Source organism: Patagioenas fasciata, chromosome 5 (genome assembly GCF_037038585.1).
Source record: "Patagioenas fasciata isolate bPatFas1 chromosome 5, bPatFas1.hap1, whole genome shotgun sequence".
NCBI classification, from domain to species: Eukaryota; Metazoa; Chordata; class Aves; order Columbiformes; family Columbidae; genus Patagioenas; species Patagioenas fasciata.
Window position 1 is genome coordinate 58,396,577 of NC_092524.1, and position 14,116 is coordinate 58,410,692.

The 14,116-nt window shown below is 45.4% G+C and overlaps 1 protein-coding gene and 1 long non-coding RNA gene across 2 annotated transcripts in view; one reads left to right on the top strand and one right to left on the bottom strand.

Moving 5' to 3' along the window:
* Positions 1-4,926, bottom strand: LOC139828135 (uncharacterized). Its single transcript, XR_011739437.1, has 2 exons — positions 4,540-4,926; positions 1-1,997 (listed from the first exon to the last, which is right to left on the bottom strand). It is a non-coding gene; the product is annotated as an uncharacterized lncRNA (long non-coding RNA).
* Positions 2,783-14,116, top strand: part of YY1 (YY1 transcription factor) — a 26,266-nt gene continuing 14,932 nt past the window's right edge. Inside the window, exon 1 of the mRNA XM_065838739.2 lies at positions 2,783-3,746. Within this exon, the coding sequence (XP_065694811.1) occupies positions 3,050-3,746 (697 nt within the window). The 5' untranslated portion in view covers positions 2,783-3,049. The remainder of the gene's footprint in view (positions 3,747-14,116) is intronic.

Genomic DNA, 14,116 nt, shown 5'->3' on the forward strand with positions numbered 1-14,116 from the left:
TTTTCTTTTAAACACCTTTATTTTACTGGGCAGCTTTCACATCTTTGGTTTTGCTTGTTGCTGTATTTTTCTCTCATCAAGCAGCTGGAAAAATTATGTATGTCTAATCCTCACAGTTACTGAAAAATAATCATATGCTAGTTAAGCAAATAATCTTGTTCAGGATGAAGTGTAAAATGGATAAAACACTTGCAATATTCAAAATAAAGTGGTTCTGATGCTTATAAACTTAAAAGCGCCCCTTCTGTCCAAAATTATATACTTGTTCACAGTAAGAACACAAAAATGAAATGGGGTTATACAAAATTGTTAAACTAGTATATTGACCTTGACCAAAAATTTTATATTGATAAATAAGAGAGACTCATGTATTTATTCCTATGTTTGACAAAGCTTGTTTACATAACACCAGAGAAGACCTTGACCCAAAATAACCAGCTCAGTGCCCAGTCCCACTTGCTCTGAAGTCAATGGCGGGTCTGGTAGGAATCCAGGAGCAGGATGAAGTGCATGTTTAACATATAGGTGACATTAACACTTAGTCAATGCAAGCTTAGAATAAAAAGTATGATGGAATTGTGGATTTTCTCTAAAAAAAAAAAAAATCCAACCAACCAAAAACAAAACAAAAAACCCCAAACCAAAACAACAACAAAAAAACCATCCACCCCATCCCCTCAACTCCATAATGGCTCACCATTTTTTTAATATTTAACTTTTATTATGGGACAAGGGAGACTTCATCCTAATTTTGAAATATTCATATTTTTAAAAATTACAGGCATTATTTTTCCCACACTGTTACATTTACCTTTCCAACTATAGACAGAGGGGCAGAATTTACATGTAACAGCCTGGAAATCTCTCTACAGGATCTAAATATAGCCTTTCTGTTTATGAGAATTTTGCAATGATAAACTACATCTTGTAATTTGTTAAAATGGGTGTGCTGAGTGTGATTGGAGAGAAGGAATTCCCCGATTACAAGTTAGGTAAATTTGTTGCTATTTCTGATACTTAATAGGAAATGATTTCTTAATCTCGTCATTAGCCCAGAGTTCAGTATTGCTGTCTTGAGACTTGGACTAGACTAACTTTGAGAACACTTGATGCTGAGGCAGAAGAAGAAAGTATTTCCTAGCAGGAATCTTTTATCAGCTTTTATATCATGGCAATTTGGGATATGAGCAAGCAAAGCAGTGGTGTCGTGAGAAATGAAGATAAAAATGGAATGTATAATTGCAACAGCCTCAGAAATGCTTAAAACAAATCTGCACTGGTAGTTAATAGTAGCTTAACATATAAGGGGAAGGAAAGGTGGTGTTAAGAGAAAAAAAAAGAAGGAATGAGGAAAAGATCATCTTGTCATGAGTACAGAAGGCCTACAAGGCTTTAAACTGTTTTAAAATCCTCGCATTCGGTAGTGTCTGATTTATTTCATATAAACCAAACTTTTTTTTTTTTTTGTTTCCCAAACTTAAACACTTGCAGAGTTAACAGGACATTCACCTTGGACTGAAGGCACTATTGAGGAGCGGTATTTTTCCCTCCGCAGCCCCTTCACTCGGGGAAGTTCCTTGGCGGGGTGAGAACGTCCTGTGGCGGTTGGCAGAAGAGGAAGCCAGTGCAGTGTGACCGGAGCAGAAAGCTGCTCCATTTGCAAAGCATAGAATGTTTCGTTGTTGTTCGAGGGTTTTTGGCGAGCAATGGAGTTCAGAGATAGAGAGATGTGTTAATAATTAAGGCAAGTATCTACACTCGATAATTATATTTCAAATCAGGGGATCACTCCACGTACTGGAATTTTGAGCCGTGATTGAATTACAATGTGTCGTTTATTTTAAACTCTGCGCCTGGGTAACTGAGTTCATGAACTTGGCTACCAGTCCCGTTACCGGCTGCGGCTTCAGATCCGTGTTCTCGCTGTCACCGGGGCGGAGCGGGAGCCAACAGCTCGGCTGAGCCCCGGGCCGCAGGGAACCGCTGGGCTATACACACTGTTGACCACAAAATAAAAAGAAGGGAGAGGAAATAAAAATTCCTAAGCGCCAATAGCAGCTCGGCTGTCAAATTCAAACACGCCGATCCCGCCGCCCGCCTCTCGGACACGTCTCCAGTGACTGCGCGGACTGAGCCCGGCGCTCCGCTGGGGCACGCCACCCGCCGGTCCCGCGGCGGGACCGCGCCGACAGCCCGCGGGCAGGGCAGGGCAGGGCAGGGCAGGGCCGGGCAGGGCCGGGCCCCGGCCCGGCAGCTCCCGGGCCGAGCGCTAAGCGGGAACCCGGGGCGGGAACCCGGGGCGCGCGGGGGACAGCGGGAGGCGGCGCGCGCCCCGCTCGGGCTGGCAGCCGGGCCGCGCGCGCACATCGGTCGCCCACAGGGCCGCGCGCTCCGGCCGTTAACGGGCGGGCTCCTGGCACGCCCCCTGCCGGTGCCTCGGGGAGCACACCCGACCCCGCCGGCAGCAGTGCGTGCGGCGAGAAGAGCGCCTGACCCCGGCGGAGCACAGGAGGGAGCGCCAGGCCGGGGCGGTGCTTCTGCGCGGGGCAGGGCGAAAAGGAAAGGAGAGGCGGGCTGGACCGAAGAGGGGTGACACGGCCGCCGGCCGATTGGCCGCTCGGCGCCGGGAGGCTCGCTCTGCATTCGCAGCGCTCTTCGATAGGCCGGCGGCCGTAAATGGAGGCGGGCCGCTGCGGCACGGCGTGCCCCCGTAGGCTACTTCGCTCGCCTGGGTGAGCCTTGGGTGCGGCGGGCGGTGCGATTGGCCGGTTGGCGGCGGGGGGGCGGGTCCCGGCGGCAGCGGCCTCCCGGGGCTGGGGTCCGTCTCGGCGGTAGCAGCGGCAGTCTCGCGAGGGAGCGTAGCCGGGATTTGGCGGCTGGCTGCCTCCCTCTCGCTGGCTGCGAGGAGCTGGTGTTTGTGTGGAAGGGGGAGGAGGAGGAGGAGAAGAAGGAGGGGAAGCGAAAGGAGCCCGAGCCCTACCATCCGCCGAGGGGAGCGGACCGGAGCCCCCTCGCCTCCCGTGGAGCTCTGTTCCCCCCTCGCCCCGCCATGGCCTCGGGAGACACCCTGTACATCGCCACGGACGGCTCGGAGATGCCGGCCGAGATCGTGGAGCTGCACGAGATCGAGGTGGAGACCATCCCGGTGGAGACCATCGAGACCACCGTGGTAGGCGGCGAGGAGGACGAGGAAGAGGAGGAAGAGGACGAGTGCTGCGAGGAGTGCGGCCCGCACCACCCGCCCCATCACTACCACCACCACCAGCCCATGATCGCGCTGCAGCCGCTGGTCTCGGACGGGGACCCCAGCGGGGCGGGCGGCGGCGCGGCCGGCGGCGGCGGGGGACAGCTCCATCTGCACCACCACCACCAGGAGGTGATCCTGGTGCAGACCCGCGAGGAGGTGGTAGGGGGAGACGACTCGGACGGACTACGGGCCGACGACGGCTTTGAGGACCAGATCCTCATCCCGGTGCCGGCCCCCGCCGGCGAGGACGAGTACATCGAGCAGACCCTGGTCACCGTAGCCGCCGCCGGTAGCAAGAGCGGAGGTGGCGGCTCCTCCTCGGCCGGCGGAGGAGGCCGCGTTAAGAAGGGCGGCAGCGGCAAGAAGAGCAGCAAGAAGAGTTACCTGAGCGGGGGAGGCGGCGGCGGGGCCGAGGGCGGCGGCGGCAGGAAATGGGAGCAGAAGCAGGTGCAGATCAAGACCCTGGAGGGGGAGTTCTCGGTCACCATGTGGGCCTCGGGTAAGTACGCGCCGGACCCCTCCCTCCCCGGGCCCCAGGCCACGCCGGCGGCTGCCCGGTTCGCCTCGGACAGTTTTGTTTTGAAGGGAGGCCATGTTTTGATGTGTGTGATGGGCGCCGCCATGTTCATCGCCAGGGCAAGTATGGCGGCTCCCCGAAAAGATGGCGGGGTCTGCGCTGCTGCCGCCGCTGCTCCTGCCCGGCTCCGGCGGGGGGAAGGAAAGATGGCGGCGGCCGCCAAGATGGCGGCGGCTGAGGGGAGTGTGAGAGGGAGGCAGCGCGCCGCTGGCTCCAGGACTAGGCCGCAATGGCGTAGTTTCTGCAGCAGGGGGAGGCGGGGTGTGCGGGCGGGCACAGGGTGCGGGGCGAACCCAGCCTCCTCGCTTCTCCCCCCGTCCCCGCCCCGCCGCTGCCGCCGCCGCTCCCCGCGGCGCCCCGTCGCTCTCTCGCTCCCTGCCTGCCCCTCGTCCTTCCCTCCCCCGGCCACCGCCTCCCGGCGCCCTCTGTCCTCCTTCTCCCCCGGCTCCCGGCCGGCCGGCCGGCCCGCCTCCCCTGCTTGGCTGCCGCTGCCTTGCCGGCTCCCCGTCTGCCGCTGCCCACCCTCCCGCGCTGCCGCCGCCGCGCACCCGCCGCCCCATTGGGCCGCATTTTAATGCTGAACGCGGGCGGCGTCCCCGGATGAGGCGTGTGCTCCGGGCCGTGACCGTTATGTGCGGGGGGTGAACCGCCCGCCCCAGCGCCGCCCGCCCCGCTGGCTCTCCCCGGCCCCGGGACGGCCATCTCCCCGAAATACCGTTTTATTGCTCGCCCGCTGGGTATGAGCCCGGGGGCCGCCCGGCACCGACCCGCTGTGGTAGCCAGGCGGGGTGTGGGTGGGGCCTCCCTGCCCCAAGCCAGCGGTGCCGGTCGGGGGGAAGCGCCTCTTCGCCCCCGCGGGGGCCGGATTGTGGCCGCACCTCTCGCCGGCTTCGGAGCGGGGCGGCCACAAACAACCGGCCCCTCAGAAGCCCCCTTGTCAGGAGCCCGGCTCTGACAGCCCGGAGAGCTGGCTTATCGGTCCAGAGGCAGAGTTGCGTCCCGGGGAACGGCGGGGAGGAAAGGAGCAATTTCGGGTTGAAGCTCGGAGACCGTTCAGCTTTTCCTCGGAGAGGTCTGAAGCTTTAAATAGGCTTTTTAAATAGGCCTGCAGAGTCTGTATTGTGTGAATTTTTTTTTTTTTTTTTTGAGGAGTTGGGGTTTTCTCTGGGAGTGGCTCTTAAAGGGAATAAAATCCTGTGAAGGTTAGTATCTGTAGGGCTTGGAATAAACCTGATGTGCACCTACCCTTCCCACTGTATTTATCTGCCGCAATTTTCTGGTCCTTTCCATTAAAATACGTGATGAAGAGTCTTTTTGGTCAGCAGAAAAGTGTTACTTGTGGCACACTTTTTTGGTTTATTTTTTCATTTTTACAAAAAGTATATTTCTGGAAAGTAGGCTCTGTAGTCAAAGTTCTGTGCTGAAGTTATGAAAGTGTGAAAACACCAGTCAAATAGTATCAGTTTGTGTAATATTTAAATTGGTGTGTGGTCTTTGACTGATAAGTTGGTAATCTGTCTTGCGTGTCATAGTTTTTGTGCTCTTTTGAATTTTTTAAGAGTCCAGTAGGATAAACATACTCTTTAGGCTTCTCATGTAGTCTAAAGTGTTTCATCTCTGTGATGTTTGTGAATGACAAGTAGTTGTTAGAAAGGGGAGTTAGAAAGGCTGTGCTGCCATCCAGCGAGACCTGGACAGGCTGGAGAGTTAGGTGGGGAAAAATTTAATTAAATACAACAAGGGAAAGTGTAGAGTCTTGCATCTGGATAGGAACAACCCCAGGTTCAAGTATAAGTTGGGGAATGATGTATTAGAGAACACCGTAGGGGAAAGGGACCTGGGGATCCTGGTGGGCAGCAGGATGACTATGAGCCAGCACTGTGCCCTTGTGGCCAATGGCATCCTGGGGTGTATTAGAAGGGGGGTGGAGAGTAGGTCGACAGAGGTTCTCCTTCCCCTCTACTCTGCCCTGGTGAGACCACATCTGGAATATTGTGTCCAGTTCTGGGCCCCTCAGTTCAAGGAGGACAGGGAACTGCTGGAGAGAGTCCAGCACAGAGCCACGAAGATGCTGAAGGGAGTGGAGCATCTCCCATGTGAGGAAAGGCTGAGGGAGCTGGGTCTCTCTAGCTTGGAGAAGAGGAGACTGAGGAGTGACCTTATTAATGTTCACAAATATGTAAAGGGTGAGTGTCATGAGGATGGAGCCAGGCTCTTCTCGGTGGCAAACAATGATAGGACAAGGGGTAATGGGATCAAGCTGGAACACAAGAGGTTCCACTTAAGTTTGAGAAGAAACTTCTCAGTGAGGGTAACAGAGCACTGGAACAGGCTGCCCAGGGGGGTTGTGGAGTCTCCTACTCTGGAGACATTCAAAACCCGCCTGGACACATTCCTGTGTAACCTCATCTGGGTGTTCCTGCTCCAGCAGGGGGATTGGGCTAGATGATCTATTGAGGTCCCTTCCAATCCCGAACATTCTGTGATTCTGTGAAGGGGAAAATGTATTGAATGGCTGAATTCTGTTGTCTGAAAAGATGGAAAGAATGGTGATTCTGATTTTACTCCCTTTTTAAGTGTAGGTGATTACTTGTCAAGTCTGGTAGAGTTTATGATGCTTCTGCTGCTGTATAATCAGTTGACAGCCCAGTGAGTCTAATTGAAATTCCTTGCCTATTGATGAACAAAGGACTTTAATTCAGGAGTTTCCCAAATACTATTTAGGAAAATGGGGTTCTGTATGCTTCTGTGTATTGTTGTATGAAACCCGTATTAAATCCTCTTTTTTTTTTTCCTTCCCTTAGAATTGACCATCTAAGAAAGATAAAAAATAATAGAAACTAATATAGTCTTCTGGTTTGTGGAAGCTACCTAAGATAGCTGAGTGCAAGTAGATGTATGACTCATGACCTCGCAGGATACCGGACCTTCCTGAGATCAATTGACAATTTGCAGCATGCATTTGCACTCTGAAATTGAGAGTGCTTGATAGGATGCTTCCTTAGAGTTTCTGCATGCTGATTATTGCTTGGCTGAAGTGAAGCATGTGTATAATCAATTCAGTTGATTCTCTCTCCACATACACAACTTTTACATAAGGGTAGCCCTATTGATTTCAGTGGTTTTGTTCTTTATGACCATGCAAGCTCAGTGGGAGTTACATCCATTTGTAATTTACTGGAGATTGAATTGCATTGCTGCATTCAACTCAATTATATCCATGATGTAGAATTAGACTTCTCATGCCAAAAAAGCCCCTCAAAAGCAAAATCACAAAATATATAGGTGAAATAGAAGTATTAAATATTACCTTCTCTCCCTCTGTACTTGTGCGCATACATCCACCCTCCCCACTTCAAACAGCGTTTGGTGAAAACCCGCTCAGTTAAGAGTAATGTAAAGTTTTACTGAGCCTATTGGATAGGTTTTTATGGTCTGAAGTTGTTAAACACTGAGGCTTCATTGTCTGTTTTCTGAAATTTTAGAGCGGTAACAGTTGCCAGAAAAAATCCCAAAGAAGCGAAACTGATGGGGGGAAAAAAAAAACCAAACAACAAACAAACAAGAAACAACCAACAGAACTAACTACAGGCTTGCAAAAGGGTAGTTGTACTAAAATTTCCCTACAGAATTTGGCATACTGTATTTTGAACAAAGACAGTAGTTTTGCCTCTGTTTCTTGACATAATTAAGGACTGCTTGCACAATGATGTAATTGACTCTTTAGTTTAAATGCTTAGCAAAAAGTTTATTGAAAGATGAATAGTAAATAAGGCCGTGCATCAGGATAAAATAATGAGCCCTATATTGCTATTCATGGGTATTTGAACTGGGAACAAGGGCACTGTGCTCACCACAGTGTGGGAAGGCAATGTGAATTAATTACTGGTTACTGTTTTCTAGTGCTGCTGTATTAGTTTGTACACAGGTGGTACCAAATTTAGTCAATCATAAGTCTCTGTCCATAAATTAGCATAACATGTCTGGTAGCACCTCTTGAAAGATGTAGAAATAATCCGTGAAATATATAGCAATATGGTTAAAAGGGACTACTCAATCCTTGTCTTGTTATGTGGCTACTTAGAACTTGCAGTACTGTTGTTGGCAACGGTTTAGACTTACCATAACTTCTCTTATCACCTTGGTATCTATGGTGATATCAAACTTGTGACCCATGATTACTTTAATTAAAGTGTTTAGTTTGAACCAGGAATGCTTTGTTCTAGTTCAGATTACTTTTCCAGATCTTCAGAATGGAATTATTTGTCTTTTTTCATGTGTGAAAATAAGAACTGAACAAAGAAAGGCATTCTATTTTCTGAAAGGGTTGAAGAGGTATATATGGTGTGTCATGTTTCTTTATTGTATTTTCTCTATACTGTCTAATATCTATCCTGATTATTTTATCTGGGGTATCCTGTAATGGGTTTAGAAAATTATATATAGTTAATAGTACTCTGTGAGATACCTCAATTAGTACTAGGAAAATTGTTTTTAATTAAGTGGAATTTATTTGAGACTTTGCTAGATTCAATTTGAATCATCCTGTTCATTGACTGTCTCCAGGTTGGGTACACAATGGTGATGGGGGGAAAGGTTCATTAGAAATTACTTTGTGAGACTGTGCTTGCGAAACTGATTCTTAGATGCAGGAGCATTTGGGAAGGTGGAGCTGAAATGCTGGCTCCGCCAAATGCTGGAATTTGAAGTAGCTGGGGCTTAATTTCAACAGGGAAAAATATATTAGTGTAACTGCATCTGCTTCTAGGTAATGATTCTTCAATCTGTCAAGCTTTCAAACCTGAAATAGGTGTTGGTTTAAAATAGCGTAGATAGTCTGCAAGCGTGGGGCTGAAATAGAACAACCAAACTAAACATTGCCCACACATGTTAAACTGCTCAAGTCTCCTATTCCTAGATGGAAAAGACAGAGTTGTAGACATTGCATGTATGATTTGGAAATGATTCTTGATAATCCAGGAAGCCTGTATGTGGATCCATGTTTGGAAACTCAAGATTCATGCTAGGTCTCTAGAGGGTTTTTTAAAACCTCTTAAAAAAACTTTCAATGTCTTAAAAGTGGAAGTGTTTTCGTTTATCAGATTGCAGAGGTGAGAGGAATTAAGCATCTGCTGTCTGACGAGTATTCTTGCATAGTGTAACTGATAGACAAGTCATTTAATCTGGTTATAGTCCTATATCAAAGATGGCCAAAATTCTTTGCAATTACAGTTAATCAGCTTCTTACATCAAAGTTTTACATAATGGAGGCAGAAAGTTAGTTATTGTCTGGTTCCTTTAAAATATTAAGATGATAATCTTTTTCTGACTCTGATTAAGACAACAGTGTAGGCTTTTGGTGTCCTTAAGTACCGAGTCTGCACTGACATTTTTGCCAGCGAACCTTAGGGGATAAGGTAGATATTTTCTTGCAGCTGTTTTAAATATCTTCGTAGTTTTGAAAGTCAAATACAGGAATGTGGCGAATCACTGAAAATATCTCAGTTAAGTGACCTCTCAGCCCAACTTCAAACTAGAATCCTCTGACTTACTATTGGAGCCTTCCCTAAGAGGTCCATATCACTTGTACACTGATTCAGAAGGTCATAGTGCTTCTGCACAGTGTCTCACAAATGTTGAAGTCAGATGGTGACTATTGATATATGCAGTGGTTTTTGTCAGTTCATGTCTCAGTGATGTGAAATAAGAGATGGGTGACATGGGGAAAGAAGAACCTGTGTGAGCAAGGCACATCAGTGGAAAAGTAACCCAGCAGCCAATTAGGTTAAAAAATGACATACTGTGCAAAATGGAATTTAACACTCAGAAGTGGCTGCTAAATAACTGTGTTATTTAACAAACTAATTAAGGTTCTTTGTTTCCAAACATGACCAATGCACTAATTTGTCTGAGGAGAGGAGACTGCAATGTAGTAGCAATAACCAAGCTGTTACCACAGTGCCTTGGTGCTGCACAGTTGCTGAATATGTACTTCATGATGTAATTGCATTTCAGCTGTTCCTAAAACCAAATGTCTTTAACCGTGGGATCATAAAAAAGAAAATTTAAGGGTAAATGTTGTTCAACATTTTAGTTGATAAGCAAAATGTCTTTCAGCTTTGTACCTTGTGGAGGAAGCTATAGGTCTTATTGCTTTGCTACCAAGTGTACCTTCTGAGTTCCCTTTTTTCCCCTGTGGAAAATAAGGAGTACAACTGATTTAATAAAAATGTGTTCTCCTTGCTCTGTAATAGAGGAGGAGGATGGCTCAGAGAATTAGGGATCTAGAAGTGGCTAAAATCAAGAATAACTGGGGTGGAAATACTCACAGATCTTCTTGGGTTGGGAGTTAAAGGGTCATCTTATAAAGCTGTGGAGTTCAAGAGATGTCAGCTGGAGCTAGCAACTGTTCTAGAAATGCGTGAAATAATAGAGTTCTGAGATGGATGGATTTTCTGTGCAACAAAAGGGCTGAAAGAGGTGGAGAAACTGTAGTAATAAGAGCAAAAGATAATAAAGTCTTGGAAAACAGATTCTACCATGTTTTGTTGTTGATCTGTTACATGGAATCTGCAGTTACTAGTTTTATCCCAGTAATGTCTTCCTTCTAGTTCAGTTGTTACTTGGCCTTGAAACTCTTAAAACTTTTGTTCATTTCACCAGTAGAAGTATGTTTTAAGTGGCAGTCAAAAGATATGACTGGTCAAAATGTTGAACTTTCACTGTTCTTAGTTTAAAAAAAAAAAAAGTTTGACTGACTTACTTTGAAGTACACAAGTTAACCCACTTCAAGATGTGTATTGCCTTTATATAGGGCATGAGAGAAGTGCAAATGGAAGGGCACTGAACATGATTTGTTTGGGTATGTCCTAAACAGATACATAGAACAACCCAATTTAGTCTAAGTATCTATCTTCATGTAATTTGGCATAGAAGGATGGGGGGGAAGGGGAGATACATCTATATATATAGATATATCTGGTGTGTCTAACAAATCTGTATTTTACAGCTTTATAAGATAATTGTTGCAGTGACTGGCAGTGCATGCTTTTGTGAAGAGAAAATTATTTACTAGTTGACATGTGTTCAGATCTTCAATATCTTTAAGAAGACAGGACTAATATTGGAAGTTTCTTACAAAAAGCTGCATTAGATCTGTAACAATAATGCTAAATACACACTTAAACAAAATGCTTTGAGTCTGCTGTATTCTCAAGAGCCTTTAAGGGTCAAACTAAGGTATATCAGATAGTATACAGCAGTTAATTTCATTTTCCTGGCTGGTTCCATGGCTCCATCTGTATTTAGCTTGCATGGGTGGCATCCAGATTAATTTGGTGTGGGCATAAACTGCACAGAGTTATCGTGCCTTATTTGTACTATGCTTCTCCAGAGGTGTCACCAGAATTTCAGGATCGTGTCTCTGTCCTGCTTTGCTTTGGATGCAGTGTGTTTGATTTTTCTAATGCCTTATGAGAGGAAAAGGGGGAAATAAATTGGCAGTAGTTGCACCAGGACTTGCTTGAAGGCAGAAAACAACAAGCAGTCAACTTGTCCTGTTTGCGATGAGGATATCAGTTAACCTTGGCAGCCTGAGTGAAAGTTCACTTGGACTTCAGCCTCCATACTTCGAGCTGCCTAGTCCAGGTTTATTGAGGGTCACAAACTTGTGATGAGTTTGTGCATAGAGGACAGTGGTAAAGTGTGTGTGGTGGTTTTTTTCTTTTTTAATTTTTTCATTATTGTTTGCTTGTTTTTTTTTCGATGAGTTGATAATGTCGTAAGATGGTCTGGGTACTAAAGAGCAAGTCTGCTGCTACTTTTGAAAAAATGTTTGACTTCTGGTGTGAACCAACTCTTCTGTTTTGAGGGATGTTAGCCTGACATAACACTTTAAGGTAAATGTTTTGCATGTTGTTGTTATAGTCTGTTTTGGTTTGAAAGAGTTTTTAAAACTGCAGGTAAATGCTGCTGTAGAGATACAGGTGTTTTGGTATAGGAAAATTTGATTGTTTTTTATTTTCACATAACTGTCAATATTTTGAGGGATACCGTTTCTTATTTTTCTGCTATATAAAAGCAATATGTTCATGGTTTTTCATGTTTTACTTGAATAGCCATGGAATTGATTTCTGTTGGCAGGCTTTTGGGAAGTAAAGGCACTGAAGGCTTTCAGTTTGGCCCTCAAACAGCAAGAAATATGGTGGAGTAGCCAGCATTTACACTAGGGAAGGAAAGATCTTACGGAATGTATACAAAATTTCCCTGCTGACTCATGCATCTGATCCGAGGCAGGAAATGAAACTTGTTTCTTTTATGAATGTCCTCAAACAGTCAAACTGGAAGTTCTGAATGACTGTTGAAATGGCTAAATTGAAGGCAGCTGAAGTCACTCTAGTTTGCAGCATGGACAAGGTATTGCTTTTAGCTTTCCAGAAGTTCTTTGTTCTTCTGAGCTTCAGAATGTCTTTTCTGCCTGTGTAGGCAATCATAAGTACCTGTTCTCAAGCTTTTATTTGAAAGAACAAATCATTGACAAATTGGAGGTTTATTGACTTGAATTTGTAACTCCTGCAGATGCTGTAAAACTTGGCATATAATCCTTGCTTTAGGTAAATTCATGTGCTTTCTTTAAAGCACTGGCAAATACTGAAAACCAGGGTGGTGAGTGGAAAACTAGATTAGAATAAAAAAAATTGTGCAAGTAGTCAGTTTTGTAGTTTATTTCCAGTCTGATGCTGCAGATAGTATTTTCTTATTACCACTCCTGTCTTTGCAGTGTTGGAGGCTATTTTCCTCTTTCACCATGGAACATATACATGAACTGCTATTTGATCTGGTAGATCAGATTAAACACCAAACTAGCAGTAACATTTCTAGAAATAGCTCAGTGGCAAACACTAAAGCAGGCATTACAAATTGGATAGAAATTTGTCCTTAGTATATTTCTTTTATTTGCCTGTATCTTGTCCTCTCTTTTCTAACCTAAGTTACTGAGTAATGAATAATGCTATTTCCTGTATTTCTGTTTAGGAGAAAAAAACCTCACCTACTGCCTTTCTCTCAATTAAAAAACAAAAACAACGAAAAAACCCCAAACTATTTCTGTCCTACCACCTTGTATTTCCACTCCTTAAACACTACATGTAAAATAAAACTTCCTGTTATTTTTGTAGAGCCTCTTGTGTATAAAGTGATTTGCAGAATGTGCTCCCCATGCATAGAGTAAGAGAAGTAATGTAGTGGCAAGTTTGTTAACATTTAGCTGAGTAGTTACAACTGTATATAGACATCTGTTGTCCTAGGATTATTTGAGGGTGGAAAACAGGATTGGTTGCTGAGTCTTTCTTTCTTTTGCTGTGAGCACTGCAGTGAGGAACATAGGTGGATGTTTCCATTCTTTGTCTTCTTTGTGCCTCTCTGGCTTCTGTTATAAAATAGCAAGAGGAGAGAGAAAACATTGTGTCTTAGCCTATTCTAAGGTCCGAATGTGAGTAGACAACAACCACCGGTCTTTCACCTGTAGTCCTTGAGGACAAATCCATAGGAGGAGCTCTAGAGCAGATAAAGCAGCAGTATCTTAACTGAGTTGCAGATCAAAGCTCTGAATGATCCCTGTCTGCTGTTTACATAATAGAGTGGGGAGGACCTTAGGCTGGTCTCTGCAGAGGAAGGAAGAACCCCCCCTCAGGAGGGAGACACTGTTTGGTTTTTTTTGCTTTCATTAGACCTGTCTGCAAGTATTTAAAAACTTTATATTTATGGGCAGTTGCTGAAGCCTATTAGCAATTATTTTTAAATTTCTTGTCTCTCCATGACACTTCTTTTGGAGATGAAGGAAGTTTGAAGACTCTGAAGTTAAGATCAGTAGTCCTAATCTCTTAGGATATCTGTCACTGCTCTGATAGGCTTACTTGATTACTGACTGCTGTTGCGATCCAAAGTGGGTACGGTGGAGCGTAGTGTCAGACAAGTTAAGGGAATCAAATCTTTAGGCATCATTTCAGGAAAAGTGCACTGTCTTTCAGGTGCAGCCAGCATTCATGGGATTGTTCTACTTATTTCCTTATTTGTTTGTGTTTAAATAAATGTGACTTCTTTTTTCCTCACTCACTGTGTTCTTTCTGTGTTCCTCATGCTGTAACTGTATGGATGCTCTTCACAATTAGTGTGGAAATTTGGAAGTGCAGCTTATTCTTTTAAGCGTGCAGCAACAGTGAATTTGTATTGCGATGCAATGTAATAACTTATATGCTGTTTTGATCTTTAGTATGTATTGAATTCAGTATTTT